Source organism: Thalassophryne amazonica, chromosome 22, assembly GCF_902500255.1.
Source record: "Thalassophryne amazonica chromosome 22, fThaAma1.1, whole genome shotgun sequence".
Classification (NCBI taxonomy): Eukaryota; Metazoa; Chordata; class Actinopteri; order Batrachoidiformes; family Batrachoididae; genus Thalassophryne; species Thalassophryne amazonica.
Genome location: NC_047124.1, coordinates 26,992,870 through 27,018,707, shown reverse-complemented (window position 1 = coordinate 27,018,707; position 25,838 = coordinate 26,992,870). Strand labels below are relative to the sequence as shown.

Genomic DNA, 25,838 nt, shown 5'->3' with positions numbered 1-25,838 from the left:
TGGAGCTTTGCTGCATCAAATTTTTCCAGAAACTGTGAGAGACCTCCAGGTGGACACCATTCGGAAAATTCAGATGGCTTTCAGGGACGATTTTATGGGGATTACACAGATTAAGGAGTGCTCCAGCCGGTTTAAAGACCGGCCACAGCATCTGAGAGCGCGGCGCACTCCGAGCACCAATCGACAGGCTGACACCCCGCTGAAACAACCAGATCATTTCCAACGTGAAGGCTTTGTTGATCCGGGACGTCGTCTGACTTCCACAAAAATGGCAGAAGACGTGGACATCAAGACTTTTTCGGCACATTCCACTGTTACAGGAGTTTTTTCATGGAAAGAGAAGCGGAGGAATGCGCCACCGTGCCGCTCATGGCGCGGGACAAAAGCACCTCTGTGTTGGTCTCACAGGACGGCTTACAGATGGCTTTCAGACGGCTTTTGGTGGCTTTTCAGTCGTGTGACTATCCGAGAAATTGTGCATGAGCTGGACATGCCAGAACATGTCCTGTGAGGCTTCATCATGGCGTTGCTTTGCGCCATGCGGCTCCACCACGACACGCGGAATTCCTCCGCACGTCTGTCTCAATGTGCCGAAAAAGTGCAGATGTCCACGTCTTCCGCAATTCCTGTGGAAGTCAGACGACGTCCCGGATCAACACAGCGTCCAGTGTGGAAATGAACGGCACATTTCACTGTTACAGGAGTTTTTGTCATGGAAAGAGGAGCGGAGGAATTCCGCGCATCGCGGTGGAGCCGCATGGCGCAAAGCAACGCCGTGATGAAGCCTCACAGGACATGTTCTGGCATGTCCAGCTCATGCACAATTTCTCGGATAGTCACACGACTGAAAAGCCACCGAAAGCCGTCTGAATCTTACGAATGGTTTCCAACACGGAGGTGGTGTTTGTCCCGCGCCATGAGCGGCTGCGTCCCGACGCGTGAATCCGTCCGCACGTCTTTCATTACAAAATCTCCTTCAACAGTGGAATGTGCCGATAAAGTGCTGATCCCGACCTCGTCTGAAACTTCTCTGCTAGTCACACGACGTCCTGCATCAACAGAGCCTTAAATTTGGAAGTGATCTGCTCGTTCCAGCCTGTCGATGGCCGCTCGGGGCACGGTGCGCCCTCCGCCACTGTGGGCCGTTTTTAATCCAGTTTTAATGGTCCTTAATCCGTGTGATACTGATCACCGAAAGCCATCTGAATCTTCCAAATGGTTTCCATCTGGCTGTCTGGCAGAGTTTCTAAAAAAATTTTCATGGAACAAAGCGGCAGTCGCTCAGCCATTCCTAAGCAATAAAAATCCGACGAGGGGGGCGGACCAGTGCTCACTCAAAGCCTGCCCACAGGCGAATGAACTCACGCATGCGCACGAAGGTTCAAGCTTGTCTGATGCAAGCGCAGATGATTCAAATCCATATAGTTTTTGAAAAAAATAAAAAGGTCGGATACTTTTCTCACAGACCTTGTATATATATATATATATATATATATATATATATATATATATATATATATATATATATATATATATATATATATATATATATATATATGTGTGTGTGTGTCTGTCTTTCTTTCTTTCTTTGTAAGAACTATATTCAGCCCTTTTGTTATAAAAAGGGTTTCAAATGCATCAATCATTATTGTATTATTCACGTTTATCTCCTTGTTGCTTTCAGGCATTTGACGCACCTTTTATAGGACAGCGATGGTAGTACAGTGGTAAAGTTTCTGTCTGGCAATCAGAGCTTTTGTAAATTTCAGGTTTGAATCTCGGGGTGGCATGTATTTTTTTTTTTCCCACAGCAGCTGCGCGATGTGGTTCCACATACTCGAGCTGCTCACACTGTGTTCCCGCTGCAATGGTTTTGTGCACCCTCAAGCGCATGCACAAAACCGTCGCAGCAGGATCGTTCACGCCTGCCCGACCGTGTGTCCCTCCCAACGTCAGCTCGATGTTTTTGTGCGGGCTGTTTTGCTGTGATTCGCCCCGCCTGACCACAGACAAAGACTGCAAATTAGCTGAAGCTAGACGTCTTATATGCATCACATTTTCTGTGGCAATGTTGTATGTATGATCAGTGTTAAACACTAAAATAAACAAATAAGGCATAGATCAATAAATCTGCATGCAAAATCTTGAAATTAAACTTAAAAATATCGCCTCAATAAGAAATATTTAATTTAAACTTGATGTCCTGGAGTACTGAGTCAAAGCAAAACTATGATAACTATGAAATGCACTTGACATTACTTATATTGCTATTAATGGCTGAATAGTTAGCCATCTATTTTCTGAACCCACGTATTCCATTGTTCATGCAAATATCAGCGATACAATGCACTTTCACAATCAATAATTTATACCCCTAAATAAATGTGAATCTCCAACTGCTTCAAGTAATTTTAAACCCATTAGTTTAAATGACCATCTATCTTCAAATCAAAGTCTTATTTAAAACACTGTCAAAGGTGAGCCAATGAACTGAAGAATTCAAAGATATTACACCAGAACAGCAACCCAGGGCATCGAGCTTGACGTCCCCAGCACAATTTAATCAATATCTGTGCGGTACCTGGGATAAGTCTTCACTGAATGCCAAGGTGACAAACTCCTGGGCGAATCTTTGCCTGTCGCTCAGCGAGAGAGAGGAAAGCTGGGACATGTAGGCATGGGCCACGAGGGCCCCTCCATTAGGCTGGTTCTCTATATGGATGTACGGCTCAAACTCTAGGCCTGCCATACCAGGATAGGCGCTCTGAAGCCGGTGTTTGTTTGACATGTCAGTGGTCTTAATGGAGGCTGACAGCGAGTTTAGAGAGTTGTCCAGAGAAGAATTACAGAGTGAGGTGGATGCAAGAGGAGGGGAGAGGGATGAGGGGGACACCAGCAAAAGTGAGGCCTTGTGAGGAGGAGGTGGCAACGGGGACTTAAATGGCGACAGGGAGGAGGTGTTCTGGAGATAAGAGGAGGGGGATATAGGAGGAGGACACAGACGAAGAAGGTCGGCACAATTTGTCTGGCAAGAACGGTGGTACATCTTCACTCGTTTATGCTTCTCCCCCTCTTTGTGTTTTTTCTTCTTTTTCTTTTTCACTTTTTTGATCTGCAGCTCCTCCAAGCTCATCTTGGCTTTCTCTTTTTCATCTGGATGGTGTGACAAAGCAGAAGAGAACAAAAAGAGACTAAGATAAAAGTAGCTTTTTAAAGTGTGTATTGCAGCAGATGACAAACACACAAAAATGTAAATGTGTCAGTGATTCTGAGAAAGCTCCTGGTCAGAAACAGCTTCCAATAAAATCCAGCTTTCCTTAATTTAAGTAATAAAAATAAAATTCCATTCTGTGTGTACTGAAACTTTAATATTGACATCTGAGCTTGAGTTATATTTTCTTATATTTTCTGAATTATTGATCATTAAAAAAAACCTGCTTTAATAAAAGGAGGGTAGAATGTTTTGTTTTACATATAAAATTAATGATCGCTGAGTATTTTTCACCAGGAACACAGACGGCTTTGTGTTTCTTGGTGTCAATCCCAGCGGTGTACGTATAAAACATACCAAACGCCACTGAAATGGAATCTTTTGGGTAAAGCAGATATAACTAAGCTAGAAAAGAAGCATTTTAGTGTCATAGCGGCACAGCAGTAATACTGTACATCGCAGACACTTGAACGCCTACGGCGGAACATGTAAATTTATGCACAGTGTTTGTGTGTCCCACGGACCCTCGTATCAGTTTTCAAACATGTTATTAACTGCTTCACTGTTACCCAGCAGTTGTGTAAACGTGTGTGTGTACTGTACACGGTGTGTATGTCACGCTGATGGAGCCGCTGCTGCCTCAGCATAATTTAAATGTTGGCTATTGCTCCCTCTCTCTCTCTCTCTTTCTCTCTCACACACACACACACGTTTAATGTACTTCGTATCCCACACATGTTCATACCAGATAAGGCAGGAATAAGACAGCCGGGGGGGCAGACACATGTGGGGGAAGGGGTTGGACTCTTCGGTGGAGGGGGTGCAATAGAATGATGAATAGAGAGAAGGTATTTACAGTACAATATCCAAGCTACTCCTAATCCAAAAGCTCTTTAAACCACGTCACCCCTTCATAATTCTACACCTACGTCCACACATAGCGACAGCAGCGACAGACGGGTGAAAAATTAAAGGAAAAACCAACGCAAAGTGTCTCAGTAAAGTGTTGCCAGAATTCTCTAAGTCTCTGGAGCTCCACTGTTAAGATGGAACAGTTATCTTCTCACAGATATTCCCTCATTTGGTGTTTTAATGATGGCGGTGGAAAGCAGTAACACGATGGTTCAAAATTCCCCAAGGGGTGCAAAGGCCAGAGAAAAGTGATTCCTAAAGTGTGGGTTGCACCGCCCTGGCAGGCTGTGAAGATACTATAGATGAGAGGTAATTAAAAATCAATGTCTTTGATGTTCAATTTTGTAACAAAGTTTAATATCCATCCATTTCCTTGAACCTGTTTATTCCTTAAAGCTCATGAGGTGCTGGAGCTGTTTTCACACACACGTCATTTCCGGACTATAGGCCTAAACTGCCATTTTTTTTCCACACGCTTTGAGCACTGCGGCTTTTACAATGATGCGGCTAATTTATGGATTTTTACAGGCTTTTTCACAAGTCGAAATATGGCATTTGATGCTGTCAATTGATTTCCTGAAAGCTGCGCTCCTCACGAGTGTAAATTCACAAACAGTGTAAATATAAGGTCTTACCTGTTCGTTTTAGAGAAGAAAACTCCCTCTCTGGCAGTTTGCGCCAGACTTGTGCTGTCAGATCAGTTAGCAGAGCGAAAGCCCCCCCTCCACCGGTTCTCTGTCTTGGCGCAACAAGTCAAAAAAGCCACAGCGCTTCATTAACGTCTCATTTACAACAGACTCCATCCGATCCTGGCTGCGTGTGATGAAATGTCAAGAAAAAGTTAAAATTACTCCATTCTCTGTGTGGAGCAGAGACGCTGCGCAATAACGTGCGCGTCAATATTTACGTGTCATCTTCTGGGAAAAAAAGAATTTACGGTAAGTATTTAATTAAAAGTTAAAAAATCTTTCTAACATTTTTCTGTGTAAATATCTCATGTTACAACATGGAGACCTGCGGCTTAAAGACAATTGCAGCTTATTTATGTACAATTTCTCTTTTCTTTTAAAACTGGTGGGTGCAGCTAATATTCAGTCTGGAAATGATGGTGTATATATAATTTACAATCTGTTGATACAATCTTGTTTCCCAATCTTGGCTTCGTCAATCCAATAGTTGCATTTTACCAGATATTGCACTTGCACATTGCAAGCACATTAAAATTAATCCAATGTGCACACTTGACAATTTAACAGCTCTGTCATGCATTAATGGGGGGGAACAAAAAAGCAACTTTAATCACAAAATGCTCCTTTTTGTTTTAGCTTTTATTTATTTAAAAAAAAGTTAAGTAAAGAGTTTTTTGTATGGCTCCTCAATTACACTTAATTCAAAAATAGTAGGAGTAAAACTAGGACATTTAGAGTAATATTAATTGAACGTTTTAATTGTTAAAAATATAACAATAAATTATTATTAATAATAATATCATCATCACCATTAGTAGTAGTAGGTGAAAAAAAGTGTTGAAAATGTGTTCAAAACTGGATCTTTACTCTTAGCCGTTTAATCGTGCAAGTCTTAATGTCGAGCCCCTCAATCGTCGGTAGACTGCAGCTATACCCCCAGGAGATTAAACTACTGATTATTTGGATCGCTATTTAGTGTGGGATATGTCAGACAATATGATAAATAAATGTCTGTCACAGGCTGCCAGTATCTGAATTACTCGTTGATGTGAATTAAGCCGTACTTGCACGTGCGTGTGCAGTCTACTTGCAAAAATGTGGGCTAAATTTGGAGATCCATACGTCATAAGTACTGCCTCAGTACGAATTTAGGAGCACGCAGACACGCCGTAGAGGTTTTAGTACATACAGAACTTTCGCTGCGGTCAGCCTGCGGATTCACCAGCAGTACAGATGACGCACGTTGTGAGTACTGCCTCAGTACGGATTCAAAGCAGCACATTTCATTCAATTACTATTGAATTAACCAAATCCGTACAGAGGCAGTAGGCTACTCACCACATACTATGGAATTAAATTGTAGGTATCAGAACTTGAAGATTGTGATACACATATACACATATATAAATTAGAATTAAGTTGAAATTTAAAAAGCTGGTAATCAAGTGTGTAGTGAATACATTCCTCTATCAGTGTTTCACACCTTGTGTGACTTTTCACTAACTCTGATGTGGGGAGGCCGATAGACTTGCATGCACAACGCAGCTTCTCACTTGAACTTGGACTTTATTTCCAAACTTCAGCAACACAGACACTCCACAGCTTCAGTCTGATAACTAGCTGTAACTTTTCGAGGCAAGTAAACACTTGTACAACTGACCGCTGCAGGCTGGACATGCTCATGCATCGCCGACGCCGAAAAACACCTGCCGCTCCGGTCCCGCTCATAACACACACATCAATTTATTAAACAAACATTAAACATTAAACAAATATGTAGGACTGCTTTTTTGCATTTACGCAATATCTCTAAAATCAGAAAGGTCTTGTCTCAGAGTGATGCTGAAAAACTAATTCATGCATTGATTTCCTCTAGGCTGGACTATTGTAATTCATTATTATCAGGTTGTCCTAAAAGTTCCCTAAAAAGCCTTCAGTTAATTCAAAATGCTGCAGCTAGAGTACTGACGGGGACTAGAAGGAGAGAGCATATCTCACCCATATTGGCCTCTCTTCATTGGCTTCCTGTTAATTCTAGAATAGAATTTAAAATTCTTCTTCTTACTTATAAGGTTTTGAATAATCAGGTCCCATCTTATCTTAGGGACCTCGTAGTACCATATCACCCCAATAGAGCGCTTCGCTCTCAGACTGCAGGCTTACTTGTAGTTCCTAGGGTTTGTAAGAGTAGAATGGGAGGCAGAGCCTTCAGCTTTCAGGCTCCTCTCCTGTGGAACCAGCTCCCAATTCAGATCAGGGAGACAGACACCCTCTCTACTTTTAAGATTAGGCTTAAAACTTTCCTTTTTGCTAAAGCTTATTGTTAGGGCTGGATTAGGTGACCCTGAACCATCCCTTAGTTATGCTGCTATAGACGTAGACTGCTGGGGGGTTCCCATGATGCACTGTTTCTTTCTCTTTTTGCTCTGTATGCACCACTCTGCATTTAATCATTAGTGATCGATCTCTGCTCCCCTCCACAGCATGTCTTTTTCCTGGTTCTCTCCCTCAGCCCCAACCAGTCCCAGCAGAAGACTGCCCCTCCCTGAGCCTGGTTCTGCTGGAGGTTTCTTCCTGTTAAAAGGGAGTTTTTCCTTCCCACTGTAGCCAAGTGCTTGCTCACAGGGGGTCGTTTTGACCGTTGGGGTTTTACATAATTATTGTATGACCTTGCCTTACAATATAAAGCGCCTTGGGGCAACTGTTTGTTGTGATTTGGCGCTATATAAAAAAATTGATTGATTGATTGATTGATCAAAAGAAAAGCCGACCACACACACACACACACACACACACACACACACACACACACTGCTTTATTGTCAACTCTCTTTACCGGTACACTCCTAGAGGCGTGCGCTGAACGTACTCCCTCCCTCCTCTTGCTACTGCCTCCGTACGTTTTCACAAAAACGTAGTGGCTGTGGAATCCGCAGAAAACGTACGGCGGAAAAAAAAAAAAAACGCACGGTGGGTTGTGACCGGCACTTTACAGGAAAGAACTGACCACTGTTTTTCTGTTTTGATCTCAAACCCAAATGTCTTCAGTGTACAGCAAAAAATGTGAACAGAGCTCATCATTCAAAAACTTTTTAAAGGTTGTAGTATATAATTGAGCAGACACATGGGTTTGTGTGCGTTCTCACCAACCTTTCATCAGCTGCTCGACTTCTCCGTTCTCCCTCTTGATCTCGTTCATCACCTTGTGCTTCTTCTCTTTTTCTCTCTCTCTTTCTTTGACCTTCTTCCTCTCCCTCTCCTCCTTGTCTCTCTCTTTGGTCTTGTCCTTAGTGGAGTGCTCTGTGGAAGCAAATAGGGAGAAAAAAACAAACAAAAAAACATTCCAGGTCTCAGTGGTGGAAACATATTAGCATATGTGCTCAGGTTCACCAGCTGACAGGCGCTCACTATTTTTATGCATTCTTCACTCTGATTTATTTCATTTAACCCTGACCTGTAAACTGAAGTCCTACACCATAAGATCGTGGACATTAACCAGAACCTTTGCTTCATCATTTTTTTTTCTACTCTGTATTTGCTAGAACATTTAGCTTTCAAACTCCACCCTCCAAGTTCAGCACTGTTCAGTATGAGCTCATAGTTCAACTGTGACACCTTGTAGATGCATCACCTTCATTCTGTAAGACGGTTAGTACCAAGTAGATTGCTTGGTTTGACACGTTACAATCGGCCTTACAATCACATGCTCCTACAGACTAGTTAACAGCAAGAATGAACAAGACATTGTACCCAATAATTCCCCATGGGACCAATTTCCTGTAACCTCACAATCCTTGAAAGTGAAGCAGCGTGCAAGATTTTAATTATGTAATGTTAGCTTTCCACCATTTGTCCTCCATTAACCTGCTAACATCAGCCAAAGCACTGATGCTATTCCTTCCCATTAACGGCCTTTATTGAGTGCTGCTGACCTTTGATGTGAAAATACTTTTATTGTGAAGCACATTCAGGAGAATATCAGGTGTCAGCAGTAGCTGGCAGGGCTCTTGCTCGTTCGTCAAAGCCTCAACACCATCAAAAGTTCATCGAAATGAATTCTGTTCATTAGGGTACATTGAAGCTTGTTCTTTAAGACGAGGATGAACAGAACTCATTTCAATGCAAACCCTTTTTCACTACATGGTGGAAGATTATGACTGCAGAGTCCCTCCGCATTTTCAATCAAAACCATAAAGCCTCACGTTACTCGAGCTGGACCTGAGTACTTGACTACTCAGATATTCACACATTAGGTTAAGTAATTAGTTTTTATTTTTTGAAGTTGGCTATTTAAAAGCTACAAAATGAATTTCATCAGAACATTTTTATAGGCCTACTTTATTTATAGATTTGAATTTGAGTAATAATGTGGAAAAATAGCTTTACTGTCATTTAATCTCATCCGCTTCACATTCCTGCAACTCAACAGTGACAATATCATCAAGGTTTTAGTTGTGCAACAAAAAAGGAAGACAAAATGCTGAGGATCTCAGCACTTTGGAATTACTTGAAATTAAGCAAAGTACAAGATAAAGACAATGTGGTAGATATGAGATTTAAAACCTACATTCTAATCCAATTACATTCATTCCACAAATCTGATTTGCTAATTGTGTGCGATTTCAGACCATAAAATATTGAGTAGACGTGGGAAAATATTCAACCGTTTCACATTTGATGTACAACCTCAATTCCAATGAAGTTGGGACGTTGTGTAAAATGTAAATAACCTTCAATCCCTCAGGCAGCACTGCATTAAAAACCGACATCATTGTGTAAAGGATCTTACCGCGTGGGCTCAGAAACACTTCAGAAAACCATTGTCAGTTAACACAGTTCGTCGCGACATCTACAAGTGCAAGTTAAAACTCCACCATGCAAAGAGAAAGCCATGCATCAAGAACATCCAGAAACGCCACCGCCTTCTCTGCTTCCCGAGCTCATTTGAAATGGGCAGACGCAAAGTGGAAAAGTGTGCTGTGGTCTGATGAGTCCACATTTCAAACTGTTTTTGGAAATCATGGACGTCGTGTCCTCCGGACAAAAGAGATAAAGGGCCATCCAGATTGTTACTAGCGCAAAGTTCAAAAGCCAGCATCTGTGATGGTATGGGCGTGTGTTAGTGCCCATGGCATGGACAACTTACACATCTGTTCCCAAACGCTTATTGAGTGTTGTTAGTGTTGTTAAGGAAAGGTGATGTAACACAGTGGTAAACATACCACTGATCCCAACTTTTTTGAAACAAAAAACATTTCAAAATGAGCAAATATTTGCACAAAAACAATAACGTTTATCAGTTTGAACATGAAATATCTTGTCTTTGTGGTGTATTCAGTTGAATATAGGTTGAAGATGATTTGCAAATCATTGTATTCTGTTTTTATTTACATTTTACACAACTCCGCGCCCTGACCACGTTGCTACGCAGGTGCCAATAATGTTGCTCTCAGCTGAGACAGAAACTAGTGCCACTACGATGATGCCGAAATGCTTGGATTTAATGGATTTAACTGCATTGATTGATGCATTTACCATGGATTTAACTCAATGCAGCTAACGAGATGGAGAAATCTGTGGGTCTGCTCACAGAATTTCCAGTTTGGCATGAAGACGCTGTTGCTACAGTAAGCCAGCCGACCGCATCCTGTCACACTGATTCGCCAACAGAAAAATAAACCGTGCAGACGATGGAACCCGGATTAGAATGGGAATAACCCTGTTATGTTTTGCTCTTGCTTGCCTCTACTGGTGGTTGGCTCTCACTGCGGTATTGTATCACTTCCTGTTCCGGAGCACAGCGGTGTTTTTCTGTATCTGTTAGCTGTTTAATCTGCGCAGTTAGATTGATCTAGTTATCTAGATTACGATTTGTTTCCCAGTGTAATCTTTACGTGCCTTAACTAAAGCACTCCTTCTGCTGAATCACCTCTAAATTATTTACACATTATTCACTTTGCGTGTTTTTAGGAATCCGCTAGCTTAGCGTAGCTACTAGCTCTTAGCCGATTTAGCATGGCGGCTTCTCCTGTCTCTCCCGCACTTTTCTGCTCTGGGTGTGAAATGTTTAGTTATTCCTCGGCCTCCTTTAGCAGTAACGGTACTTGTAATAAGTGTATCTTATTCGTAGCTTTGGAGGCCAGGCTGGGCGAATTGGAGACTCGGCTCCACACCGTGGAAAATTCTACAGCTAGCCAGGCCCCTGTAGTCGGTGCGGACCAAGGTAGCTTAGCCACCGTTAGTTACCCCCTGGCAGATCCCGAGCAGCCAGGAAAGCAGGCTGACTGGGTGACTGTGAGGAGGAAGCGTAGCCCTAAACAGAAGCCCCGTGTACACCGCCAACCCGTTCACATCTCTAACCATTTTTCCCCACTCGACGACACACCCGCCGAGGATCAAACTCTGGTTATTGGTGACTCTGTTTTGCGAAATGTGAAGTTAGCGACACCAGCAACCATAGTCAATTGTCTTCCGGGGGCCAGAGCAGGCGACATTGAAGGAAATTTGAAACTGCTGGCTAAGGCTAAGCGTAAATTTGGTAAGATTGTAATTCACGTCGGCAGTAATGACACCCAGTTACGCCAATCGGAGGTCACTAAAATTAACATTAAATCGGTGTGTAACTTTGCAAAAACAATGTCGGACTCTGTAGTTTTCTCTGGGCCCCTCCCCAATCAGACCGGGAGTGACGTGTTTAGCCGCATGTTCTCCTTGAATTGCTGGCTGTCTGAGTGGTGTCCAAAAAATGAGGTGGGCTTCATAGATAATTGGCAAAGCTTCTGGGGAAAACCTGGTCTTGTTAGGAGAGACGACATCCATCCCACTTTGGATGGAGCAGCTCTCATTTCTAGAAATCTGGCCAATTTTCTTAAATCCTCCAAACTGTGACTATCCAGGGTTGGGACCAGGAAGCAGAGTTGTAGTCTTACACACCTCTCTGCAGCTTCTCTCCCCCTGCCATCCCCTCATTACCCCATCCCCGTAGAGACGGTGCCTGCTCCCAGACTACCAATAACCAGCAAAAATCTATTTAAGCATAAAAATTCAAAAAGAAAAAATAATATAGCACCTTCAACTGCACCACAGACTAAAACAGTTAAATGTGGTCTATTAAACATTAGGTCTCTCTCTTCTAAGTCCCTGTTGGTAAATGATATAATAATTGATCAACATATTGATTTATTCTGCCTTACAGAAACCTGGTTACAGCAGGATGAATATGTTAGTTTAAATGAGTCAACACCCCCGAGTCACACTAACTGTCAGAATGCTCGTAGCACGGGCCGGGGCGGAGGATTAGCAGCAATCTTCCATTCCAGCTTATTAATTAATCAAAAACCCAGACAGAGCTTTAATTCATTTGAAAGCTTGACTCTTAGTCTTGTCCATCCAAATTGGAAGTCCCAAAAACCAGTTTTATTTGTTATTATCTATCGTCCACCTGGTCGTTACTGTGAGTTTCTCTGTGAATTTTCAGACCTTTTGTCTGACTTAGTGCTTAGTTCAGATAAGATAATTATAGTGGGCAATTTTAACATCCACACAGATGCTGAGAATGACAGCCTCAACACTGCATTTAATCTATTATTAGACTCTATTGGCTTTGCTCAAAAAGTAAATGAGTCCACCCACCACTTTAATCATATCTTAGATCTTGTTCTGACTTATGGTATGGAAATAGAAGACTTAACAGTATTCCCTGAAAACTCCCTTCTGTCTGATCATTTCTTAATAACATTTACATTTACTCTGATGGACTACCCAGCAGTGGGGAATAAGTTTCATTACACTAGAAGTCTTTCAGAAAGCGCTGTAACTAGGATTAAGGATATGATTCCTTCTTTATGTTCTCTAATGCCATATACCAACACAGTGCAGAGTAGCTACCTAAACTCTGTAAGTGAGATAGAGTATCTCGTCAATAGTTTTACATCCTCATTGAAGACAACTTTGGATGCTGTAGCTCCTCTAAAAAAGAGAGCTTTAAATCAGAAGTGCCTGACTCCGTGGTATAACTCACAAACTCGTAGCTTAAAGCAGATAACCCGTAAGTTGGAGAGGAAATGGCATCTCACTAATTTAGAAGATCTTCACTTAGCCTGGAAAAAGAGTCTGTTGCTCTATAAAAAGCCCTCCGTAAAGCTAGGACATCTTTCTACTCATCACTAATTGAAGAAAATAAGAACAACCCCAGGGTTCTTTTCAGCACTGTAGCCAGGCTGACAAAGAGTCAGAGCTCTATTGAGCTGAGTATTCCATTAACTTTAACTAGTAATGACTTCATGACTTTCTTTGCTAACAAAATTTTAACTATTAGAGAAAAAATTACTCATAACCATCCCAAAGACGTATCGTTATCTTTGGCTGCTTTCAGTGATGCCGGTATTTGGTTAGACTCTTTCTCTCCGATTGTTCTGTCGGAGTTATTTTCATTAGTTACTTCATCCAAACCATCAACATGTTTATTAGACCCCATTCCTACCAGGCTGCTCAAGGAAGCCCTACCATTATTTAATGCTTCGATCTTAAATATGATCAATCTATCTTTGTTAGTTGGCTATGTACCACAGGCTTTTAAGGTGGCAGTAATTAAACCATTACTTAAAAAGCCATCACTTGACCCAGCTATCTTAGCTAATTATAGGCCAATCTCCAACCTTCCTTTTCTCTCAAAAATTCTTGAAAGGGTAATTGTAAAACAGCTAACTGATCATCTGCAGAGGAATGGTCTATTTGAAGAGTTTCAGTCAGGTTTTAGAATTCATCATAGTACAGAAACAGCATTAGTGAAGGTTACAAATGATCTTCTTATGGCCTCGGACAGTGGACTCATCTCTGTGCTTGTTCTGTTAGACCTCAGTGCTGCTTTTGATACTGTTGACCATAAAATTTTATTACAGAGATTAGAGCATGCCATAGGTATTAAAGGCACTGCGCTGCGGTGGTTTGAATCATATTTGTCTAATAGATTACAATTTGTTCATGTAAATGGGGAATCTTCTTCACAGACTAAAGTTAATTATGGAGTTCCTGTTGTGTGGGCCGCTGAAGAGGAGGTACTGCTGGCCCACCACCACCAGAGGGCACCCTGCCTGGAGTGTGGGCTCCAGGCACCAGAGGGCGCTGCCGCCTCACAGGAGCAGCCGGGTGACAGCTGACACTCATCACCTGTGACAGCTGTCACCACTCATCTGATCTGCATCGGTATATCAGCAAGACGTCATCTCCACCTCTTTGCCGAGATATCGTTCTACCTGAAAGGTAATATCCTCAGCCTGACTGCTTGATAGAAAGCCCTTTTTGTGATTTTTGTGAGTGATAACAGACTTTTTCTCCAACGAGAGGTGGAGGTAGCTTCCCTGCCGTGCAGATTGCTGGGTGCAGACGCACCCACGTTTAATTCTGTTTTTGTTCCTCGCCAGCAGTACCAGGTCCGACACGCGGAGGCAGTGGCCACCTGGGAGTTCGGGACTTGGCGGCTCCAGTATTCCCGGGGTCTGGTGGCGGAGGAAATCGTGTGGTTCCGGTTCTGCTTTGGACAGGCGTCTCCTATCTTCGAGCCTGCCCACACGACACCTTGTAATTTGACCTCTGATCTATTGTGTAATCTGTTGTGTTTGTTGTGCACGTTCGCAACAGTAAAGTGTTGTTATTTGACCTATTCCATTGTCCGTTCATTTGCGCCCCCTGTTGTGGGTCCGTGTACTTACACTTTCCCAACAGTTCCACAAGGTTCTGTGCTAGGACCAATTTTATTCACTTTATACATGCTTCCCTTAGGCAGTATTATTAGACGGTATTGCTTAAATTTTCATTGTTACGCAGATGATACCCAGCTTTATCTATCCATGAAGCCAGAGGACACACACCAATTAGCTAAACTGCAGGATTGTCTTACAGACATAAAGACATGGATGACCTCTAATTTCCTGCTTTTAAACTCAGATAAAACTGAAGTTATTGTACTTGGCCCCACAAATCTTAGAAACATGGTGTCTAACCAGATCCTTACTCTGGATGGCATTACCCTGACCTCTAGTAATACTGTGAGAAATCTTGGAGTCATTTTTGATCAGGATATGTCATTCAAAGCGCATATTAAACAAATATGTAGGACTGCTTTTTTGCATTTACGCAATATCTCTAAAATCAGAAAGGTCTTGTCTCAGAGTGATGCTGAAAAACTAATTCATGCATTTATTTCCTCTAGGCTGGACTATTGTAATTCATTATTATCAGGTTGTCCTAAAAGTTCCCTAAAAAGCCTTCAGTTAATTCAAAATGCTGCAGCTAGAGTACTGACGGGGACTAGAAGGAGAGAGCATATCTCACCCATATTGGCCTCTCTTCATTGGCTTCCTGTTAATTCTAGAATAGAATTTAAAATTCTTCTTCTTACTTATAAGGTTTTGAATAATCAGGTCCCATCTTATCTTAGGGACCTCGTAGTACCATATCACCCCAATAGAGCGCTTCGCTCTCAGACTGCAGGCTTACTTGTAGTTCCTAGGGTTTGTAAGAGCAGAATGGGAGGCAGAGCCTTCAGCTTTCAGGCTCCTCTCCTGTGGAACCAGCTCCCAATTCAGATCAGGGAGACAGACACCCTCTCTACTTTTAAGATTAGGCTTAAAACTTTCCTTTTTGCTAAAGCTTATAGTTAGGGCTGGATCAGGTGACCCTGAACCATCCCTTAGTTATGCTGCTATAGACGTAGACTGCTGGGGGGTTCCCATGATGCACTGTTTCTTTCTCTTTTTGCTCTGTATGCACCACTCTGCATTTAATCATTAGTGATCGATCTCTGCTCCCCTCCACAGCATGTCTTTTTCCTGGTTCTCTCCCTCAGCCCCAACCAGTCCCAGCAGAAGACTGCCCCTCCCTGAGCCTGGTTCTGCTGGAGGTTTCTTCCTGTTAAAAGGGAGTTTTTCCTTCCCACTGTAGCCAAGTGCTTGCTCACAGGGGGTCGTTTTGACCGTTGGGGTTTTACATAATTATTGTATGGCCTTGCCTTACAATATAAAGCGCCTTGGGGCAACTGTTTGTTGTGATTTGGCGCTATATAAAAAAATTGATTGATTGATTGATTGATTGATGTCTGATGATTTGCAGACGTTCATGCTGGATTAGGGTCGCAAATATCCGTTTTACAGGTCACCGGTAAAACTCAAATTTGCGACCGTAAAATCCAGCATGAATGTCTGCAAATCATCAGACATAACAAGGTTATCCCCTAATGACATGGTAGCACCTCAAGTATGAAAAGTCACCCGAATGCTCAGTAAAAAAAATTTCAACAGATCCGAACAGTTAACTTACAGAAATATTGTGTGCATGATTCATTCATTAATAATTTGGTTGAAGCGCCGTTTTGTCAGTAGACCTGTGATCTTCTCAGAAAACTGTGTAAGTGGGACCCAGTCCCCAACTCCCTCCCCCACAAAATCAAAATACGACATTTGGGACAGCCCTACACATTACAACAGCTGACTTTATTTATCCTGAAGGAAATTATTTTGCCAGAGGACAGTAACCGTCAACAATGGTTAGTTAAACACACATTTACAAAAAGTGTAAATGATAAAATAAAGTACAAGTGTGTCAAATTTATAGGAAATGACTGGAGGATGGAGGATGTCGATGTTGTGTCAGTAGCTGCTAGTGTACTGAAGTCAATGATAATACAATAACATGCTTTTGGAGGGCGGTATGCATTTTCAGAGGCCCGACGTCCATGCCCAGTCGCCCAAAATGACAGCTATTCGCCCGAGTTAGACAAGGGTGAATAACTGTCATTGCGGGCAACGGGATGGACGGAGGGACTCAGAAAAATGCATACTGCACGACAACAGCATGTTATTTGCATTATTATCACTTTTTACTGAGACACACAACATGTAACGCGTACATAAAAAGTTGGCTCACTTAACTTCTGCCTTGTCGCCGCGCATGCGCTGCTGTTCACACTCAGCAGTGCGTCCTCATCAAGCTGGCTGCTTTAGCTGCTGTTCATTGTCGTTCTATCCATGAGAAAATCATCCGGAATATCCATATTGGGACCAAAACACACTTCTCGCCTTTTCATCTTTTCCTCTGCGGACAGTTTGTTTTTTTCCCCTCTGCGGACAGGTCTTGGGCTGCGCGCGCGCTATGATGTCATTTGTTTACGCACAGCGGGCGGGTATAGCCAGATACCGTCGACGTAAATCTATGATACCAGCCCAGCAACGCCCCGGCAAAGTGATAATAATGAAAGTTATCGGTTTAGCTTTTGTCTGTAACTCCCGCTAAATTTTTTAGGGGTCTATCGGTTTAGCTTACTAAAAGTTAACTTTTCAGTTTGCGGATGAACTATTATCAAAGCTAACTTTTTTGGTTAGCTGTGCCCACCACTGGAAGAAGAGCCTTTATTGTCATTGTACATATATACATGCATACAACCAAATTTGTCCTCTGCATTTAACCCATCCTAATTACAGTTAGACACAATCCAACCACTGGAGCAGTGGGCCTGGGAAGAACTCCAGATAGAGACACTGCCTTGGTCAGGGAAAGAGAAAGGAGAAGACCCTAAATAAGCATGTTTTGATTGTGGGAGGACACAAGAGTGCCCGAAGGAAACCCACGTAAACACAGGGAGAACAAACAAACGCCACACAGAAAGCATGGGAAGCAATCGCACGACCTTCTTGCTGTGAGGCACCAGTGCTAACTACTAATCCATCGTGCTGCCCAATGCTGGAGGAGGCCACATTCAGATTTGCTGCCAGATTTATAAAAATGTTCCAGATTTTATTTCATTGGTAAAAACTGTAATCTCACTGGGAAAGTAAATTAGCCTGTTATTGACCTGACTATTACACACAGGACAGCATGCAGATTTGTCCCTGCTTGAGAGAAAAAGAAATGTCTCCCTCCCCTGCCAAACAAAAATCTTTTTTTTTTAATTTCATGAAAAGAACTCTGAAGAAAATGTTAACTTAAGCTTCACAGTTCAATTAGGCTATTACATAAAATGCACCACAGTGCAGGCATTTCAAATAGGTGTTGTCAAGGCAACACAGAACAATACTAGAGATGTAAATGAACCAGAAAGATAAGGTGAAATACATCACCAAAACTTCCTGTCTGTGTTTTTTCTCATGTTGTTTTCAAGGGGTGCCGGAAAAAAAAAACAAAATTGATTCACGTCCGAATCGTGATTCTTATTTATTACAATTCTGAATTGATCCAAAATGTCCAAGAATCAATTTTTAAAAAGCACTTTTTTAAACATTTTCTTACTTACTCGCTGCATGTACTGTTTGTCAGGCAATGGCTTCCATACTACAGCGTCCCCGCAAGGGGAGGGTCCAGCGTGCTTCAAACATTCGTGAGCTGTAGCTTAGCATGGCAGACGAAGAGCTAATTCAGCCAGCACCGTCTTTGCTGAAGGCAAATGTTTGAGCGCATTTTGGATTTTATTATTTGCTGCGTAAGAAGGAGCTTGACATGACTTATGCAGTGTGCAAAATCTGCAAAATGAAAGTCAAGTACTTCGGAAACACTTCAACTCCGCAAGCCCGCATGCTACGGTATGACCCGGAGCTAAAAGGAGCGGAGCAGCGGTATCTGCCGACGACTGACCAGCGCTTCGCTAAACTGACAGCCAACTCTGAACGAGCAAAGCAGATGAGTAAATTTACATCTAGCATCACTTGATTAACCTTGTAAAACTGCATTTTTTTAAACATAAACATTTTTTAAGTAATATAACTATTTCTCAGAGCTGTTTCAATCGAAAATCGATTCTGAATCAAATCGTCACCCCAAGAATCGGAATCGAATTGAATCGTGAGTTGTTGTACGATTCACATCCCTATTGTTTTCTGACTTTTCCTGCAGCAGCAACACTTAAAAAGGGAACACAGCAGGTGGCTTTCACGGCTTGGATGATGACAAGAACACTTTAAAGAATAGAGGCCGACAAGCAGGCGGTTTGTAAACATCAACTGTATTCAAACCCACTGGAATCCAACGATTCCTTAAAATCAGGAAACAAAATTTTAAAAAATAATAAAACTGAATTTTCCATGTCAATTGTAGCCCCAAGTTGTCCTCCTCCTCCTCCAATCACCTTTCTTCAACCTTAAGGTTTATTTATTTATTTATTACTGCATTTATTCTGTCTCATACTAAATTGGTTTCAAAGTGGAACAGTGGTGTGTGTGTGTGTGTGTAGACTGAACAGTGTAGTACTGCGCTACACGTTACTCTGACTCTTGCCAAATTCATGCTGGCAGAGGTGGTAGGACCGGGTGACACCAAGCAAGATAAACTGGGTGGGGGGTTAAACACCAATGGATACTAAATTTTATGTTTTAATTGTGGCAAAAACAATATCTGTTTCTGTCTTTTCTATTTATTTACTGAACTTCTATCACATAGTATGCACAGCAGTCTACTTGTTTAACCTTACTAATCTTTCTCTGCTGTAGATTGTTCTTTAGCAAACAGGTACGGAGATGGACATAGGTTCAGGTGTAACCGCAAAAGATATGCATATTAGCAGTTCATCTACACCGAACCGACATTTTCAGTGGCCAATACACTACTTGAGAAAACGAATCCCAGAGTGGATAAATCTGAAAATACCAAATTCGTGTCTTCGTGTGGACAAGCAATAAGAAACTTTTCTGTAATGATTATGTCACAGCCCCACCTCTATACACTCAGCCACTCATAATGAATGACACATTGTTACAGGATAATTTAACATAGTTTTTTTTTTGGTCTTAGTGGATCCTTAATGCGATTTACTTTCATCACTCACAGAATGCTGAAGAGAAATAGGATGGCTGTGAACACTGGGACCGTTGTGAATAATAAAATAACTGCAGAAAAGACTTTCAGCTTTTAAAAGAAGTTATTTTTTCTTCTTGTTGGTGGGACAAAGAGCCAACGTCCTCTCGCTCAGGCGGAGAAATGACCCTAGAGCAGACAAACACCGAGGGACTTCTTCAAAAACCCAGCGTTTATGCACAAGAAATTTCCACGATATGGAATTAATGCACTTCCAGACGTCATCTTCTAAAAAGAGGGCATTTTATGTGGATAGGTTTTCTACAGGCTGATGATTATGAATCCAGCTGAAAGAGCGCAACAAGTCAGATTAAAAGACTTTATATTTACTCAGTGTACTGCTTTGTAAAGTTGTAGCTTCTGCTACTACATTGATTAGGTCCTTAGACCAGTTACACGCATGCATCATGTCTTTTTCGCTGTTTTTTGTGGAAGCGTTACAGTGCCACATACAGGCCTGGCATATGTACTACAGTGTTTTGAGGTGGTTTGAGCATTTTTATATGGACAGAGTCATTTCTTGAAACTGTGCCGTGTTTACGGAAAACCTTCTGAAAATGACAAAGTTAAAGTTCCGCTTCTGTGTGGACAAGGCCTTATACTCCTGGCTCCATGATTTCAAAAATGATTTGTTCAGGAATCTACTCACAAAACTCTACAAAAGTGAAAACAAATTGATCAAAACCTTGGCTTTACTCTGTCCTGCAGCTGCACATGGCCAGATGTTGTGGCACCCAGACCCACCAAATTTCACTTACTCGAAAAACTGACTCAGTATCTAGTTGTGAGAACCTCTTACTTTTAATCTCTGGACATCTGTCCACAATTTGCAAATGTAGCTAATTAACAAACAGTATTTCCTCGTACTCTTTGGAGAAATCAGGCAGATTCCTGCTACTCCAGATGGCCAGTCTGCTAATGTGCCAAATGCATGCTTCAACAACCAAGTGATTCATTTAATTTTTGCAAATTGCGCATGCAAGATAAAACATTTGAACACAGACTTTTGTTCTCATTTTGTTTTTCTTACAATAAACAATAATCAAAAGCAGCTAAGCTTTGCATCTCTCTCTGGATCCCCCCTTCCCCCCCACCTTGCTGTACTCAGCAATATGACTGGTAGTCTCAGGCTGAGACAGGGATTCTGACAATGTGGAGCATTACATCTACACTCTTTTCGACTGTTCCCGTAAAGGGTTGCTACAGTAAATCATACAGCTTCATCTCTCACTCTGTCCTCTCATCCTCCTCTGCTACACCAAGCACCTGTGTGTCTTCACTCTCCGTATCCATAAACCTCCACCTTGACCTTCCTCTCCTCCTCCTGTCGAGCAGATCCAGACTGCCATTAAAAGCTCTGATGCATGTTCATATCTGCTTTGAATCTGATTCCACACTGCAACTCTGAACAGTCAAAGGTTGCATAAAATCAGTCCCCTACCCCTCCCAATCTGTTTCAAACCTCTTTTGTGGGGAACTTTGAAATGTGATTCAAAACACATTTTTGTCTGAACTGTCACATCGGATTCAGGCTGCGTTTTGTTACACCTGTGACTTTTTATTACACATTCAGCAACCTCTGTGAGCTGACACGGTGAGATCTTTGAGTCTCCTCCAGAAAGAAAGGACTTTCAGCTTTTAAAATGGTCCAAATGTAACCTGCAGTCAGACCTCACTGGCACTTGGCACCAGCGTTCCAACAGCAAAGACCTGCTAATAATATTACTGCGATGATGTGATACTCTTTGGATCACTGTAGGAACATTCTTCCATCCCAGGGAAGGCCAGAACACAATCTCCTTCAGAGAACACACCCTCAAGCCGACAGGGATTCAGTCTCTGGCTCAAGGACACTTTTGCAGGGGAGGTGATGGTCTAGTGGTTAAGGTGTTGGGCTTGAGTCCAGAAGATCATGGGTTCAAATCCCCAACTGACTGGAAAATCACTAAGGGCCCTTGGGCAAGGCCTTTAATCCCCTATTGCTTCCGGTGTGTAATGAGCGCCTTGTATGGCAGCACCCTGACACTGGGGTGAATGTGAGGCATAATTGTAAAGCGCTTTGAGCGTCTGATTCAGATGGAAAAGAGCTATATAAATGCAGTCCATTTACCATTTATTTGCAGAACCAGGCCTGAAACATGGGTCTTCCTACTGAACAGCACATCACTAAACACACAAAACAAATGTCGTTGGCTAACCACAGGGCATCCTTTTAAATATGAAAACATATTTTGCTCAGGATTAATACTTTTTATCCAGCTACAATCTTCCTCACATTTGAAGCGGCTCTGTGTAATTACAATCTTCTACTACTGACTGCTGAGCAGCTCTAATGTTCAAAGTTCAAAGTTCTTTATTAATCATCTCCTAATGGGGCAATTAGGAGTTCAAGGCTTTGCTGCGGAGTACAGTACCTCTGTTTTGAAGTAGCTGTGTTATTTATCGTTACTAACTGCTACTTACTGCTGGAGCCAAATTAGGTCCAGAGTGAAAATGATGCACACTTTGACTGACAGCGCTGGAGAAATGTTTTCCATTACAGTAACCGTGATTGAGAATTGCAATTTTTTTCTTCACAAGACTTGGTTTCTTTCAGTATTAGATGCTACATTCTATTTTCATCGAAACCACAACAGATTGCTCAATGCAAGTCTGCAGGAGAGAGGTATTTTCCCCTCTAACAAAAAACTACACTAAATGATGATAAAAGATTTTATTTGTGCCTAAGGGAAAAATATAGTATACATAAAAGTATCATTAATTGTAATTCCAGTTATTTGGTTTAATTCTGTGTACCTTTTAGTTGAGCTGGATTCGCTTTACATAAATGATATACGTACAACATGTTTAACAAACTCTTCTGCTGCCACTGAGTGCAACGGCTATTCGAAGCACAAATGACCTCCTAAACTACCGAACTGGAAATGTGTGACAACCGCACACAGACACACTCGTGTCAAAAGTGAACAGTCGCGCACGCACACATACACACACACTTGTGCAGAAGCATTGTAAACACAAATGCACACATGTATTCTGCAGCATGGCTTTAGCCACATAAGTGTGACGGCCATAAAGACCCACAAAATCAAACAAACCAAGTATCAGCACATATAGACACACACAACAATCATGACATTAAGTGTTTTCACTTTTGTCACCCTGACATGTCAACATGATTCTTCCTCAAAAATCAATACACCTAATATATTTGGAAAACAAAGTGATGTCACAGGGTCACAGAGGGGCTGCAGTCTATCTCAGCAGTCATTGGGTGACAGAAAGAGTATACCATGGATAGGCCTCCAGTGTATCACAGGGCCAACAGCTATAGACAAAAAAACACAGTCACAATGGAGTGATGTGTTACAGCATATCTTTATCACTCGTGTCCACAATGAGAATTAAGTACACCATCTGTCTCTCATCTGGCACTTTGCATTTTATTGTTGTAACAAGGTTCAGTGTATATGTTTAATACCATAGAATTAATTATTATTACCAGAATGACGTGTATAATCTTTAAAGTTTCTACAATGAAAGAATGTCTCTGCTCTGCATCAATTTGTCTGTTTCAACAAAATTGAACCAACACTGCTGATACAGACTGCAATGAATAGCCATTTTCTGAAATTTGTAAAATAAATTCAATTTTATTCAAAACGCTAATTTCTGTAAATCCCAGAAGAAAACTCCAAATGGAAATCTGAGAAAACGAGCCAATTCTCAGATTACAGATGCTAAAATAGTCAAGGTTTGATATTTATCTCCAATAAAAGACTTGAATGTACGAGGGCTGTCAATAAAGTATAGGTCCTTTTTATTTTTTTCAAAAACTATATGGATTTCATTCATATGTTTTTACGTCAGACATGCTTAAACCCTCGTGCGCATGCGTGAGTTTTTCCACACCTGTCGGTGACGTCATTCGCCTGTAAGCACTCCTTGTGGGAGGAGTCGTCCAGCCCCTCGTCAGAATTCCTTTGTCTGAGAAGTTGCTGAGAGACTGGCGCTTTGTTTGATCAAAATGTTTTCTAAACCTGTGAGACACATCGAAGTGGACACGGTTCGAAAAATTAAGCTGGTTTTCGGTGAAAATTTTAATGGCTGATGAGAGATTTTGAGGTGATACTGTCACTTTAAGGACTTCCCACGGAGCGAGACGTCGTGCAGCGGTCCCAGGCGCCGTCGTCATCCTGTTTCAAGCTGAAAACCTCCATATTTCAGGCTCTGTTGATCCAGGACGTGTTGAGAGAACAGAGAAGTTTCAGAAGAAGTCGGTTTCAGCATTTTATCCGGATATTCCACTATTAAAGGAGATTTTTTTTTAATGAAAGACGCGGGGACGCAGCCGGCGCAGTGCGGCGGCACAGGAAAAACACCTCCATGTTGATAACCATTTGTAAAATCCAGGCGGCTGTTGATGGCTTTCAGTGGAGTGAGTATATGCGAAATTGTTTAACAGCTGGACATGTTCCAACTTGTCCTTAAGGCTTCCAACGGAGGTGTTTTTCCTGTGGCGGAGCGTCGCGGTGGCTGCGAGCCGATGCTGCAATCTGCCTGCCAACTTCTCTGTTCTCTCATGACGTCCTGGATCAATAGAGCCTGAAATGTGGAGGTTTTCAGCTTGAAACAGGCTGACGACGGCGCCTGAGAGCGCTGCGCGGCGTCTCGCACCGTGGGAAGTCCTTAAAGCGACAGTATCGCCTCAAAATCTCTCATCAGCTGTTAAAATTTTCACCGAAAACCAGCTTAATTTTTCGAACCGTGTCCACTTTGATGTGTCTCACAGGTTTAGAAAAAATTTTGATCAAACAAAGCGCCAGTCTCTCAGCAACTTCTCAGACAAAGGAATTCCAACGAGGGGCTGGACGACTCCTCCCACAAGGAGTGCTCACAGGCGAATGACGTCACCGACAGGCGTGGAAAAACTCACGCATGCGCACAAGGGTTCAAGCATGTCTGACGTAAAAACATATGAATGAAATCCATATAGTTTTTGAAAAAAATAAAAAGGACCTATACTTTGACAGACCTCGTATAATGAAAATGTGCTATAGATAGCTGAAAGTGAATCATGAAGGCCAGAGAGTGGGGCTGCTAATGTTGCCCATCTGGGTGCATTGCATACACTGTCAATATTACCCACCAGAGAGTTAATGTTTTATCTCGTTTGTATGCATGATATCTCAAAACACAAAATAAACTGATCTATTTAATCAACTCTTCCTTGACTGAAGAGATGATTAAACAGATCCATTTATTTAGGCAATGTATTATACAAGATACATGCCTAAGCCTTTCAAAAACCAAGGAATTAGATAGTAATGCGCGATATAAACGATATAAACAATATAAAAATGGTCTATGATAGAGATTTTAATTACATGCTCTATCGCGGTAACGCATGTTGATGATGTCAACTACCCGCGACCCGCTGCTGCATGGATCAAACAACATGGCGGAAGGCGAAATGGAGCGACAAGAACTCGTGAAAAAGACCGGTGCAACTTCCATTATTTGAAATTGGTTTGGATTTAAACCATCCAACGAAGAGCAGAAAACAATACTCTGCAGAATGTGTGGGGCAACAGTTTTAGCTAAGACCGGCAATACAACTAATCTGTTCTACCACCTCAAAGCAAAACACACCATTGAATACCAAGAGTGCCAGCGAATGCAGGCGGCCCCAAGCTACAGTCACAAGAACATGGGACAGAAACAACAGAGACTGAACCAGTCCTCCATTGAACAATCATTTTCAAAAGGTACTCCTTACAATCGGAAAAGCCCGCGATGGAACGACATTACGAGGGCTATAACTGTTTACTTGTGTAAGGACATGGTACCCTTTCAAACCATAGAGAGACGCGGCTTTAAAACCATGATCGGAAGCTATTGAGCCATGATACGAGCTGCCAAGCCACAAATACTTTACAGAAACAGAGATGCCAAGATTATATTCTGAGCTTTGCGAAAAGGTTGAATGAGAGCTTTGTGGTTTTAAGTACTTTGCCACTACAGCGGACCTTTGGTCGAGCCGAACCATGGACCCTTTCCTCAGCCTGACCATTCACTATATAACGGACGATTGGAATCTTGGCAGCCGGTGTTTGCAGACGTCGTATTTCCCTACTGAACATACGGCCGTGGAGATAGCACAAGGACTCAAAGACGCGCTCGAGTCA

The 25,838-nt window shown here is 42.1% G+C and overlaps 1 protein-coding gene across 1 annotated transcript in view; it reads right to left on the bottom strand.

Annotated features, from left to right (window-relative positions):
• Positions 1–25,838, bottom strand: part of LOC117504220 (lysine-specific demethylase RSBN1L-like) — a 66,103-nt gene that overhangs the window by 37,856 nt on the left and 2,409 nt on the right. Inside the window, exons 2-3 of the mRNA XM_034163618.1 lie at positions 7,963–8,112; positions 2,582–3,153 (exon numbers count right to left, since the gene is read on the bottom strand). Of these exons, the coding sequence (XP_034019509.1) occupies positions 2,582–3,153; positions 7,963–8,112 (722 nt within the window). The remainder of the gene's footprint in view (positions 1–2,581; positions 3,154–7,962; positions 8,113–25,838) is intronic.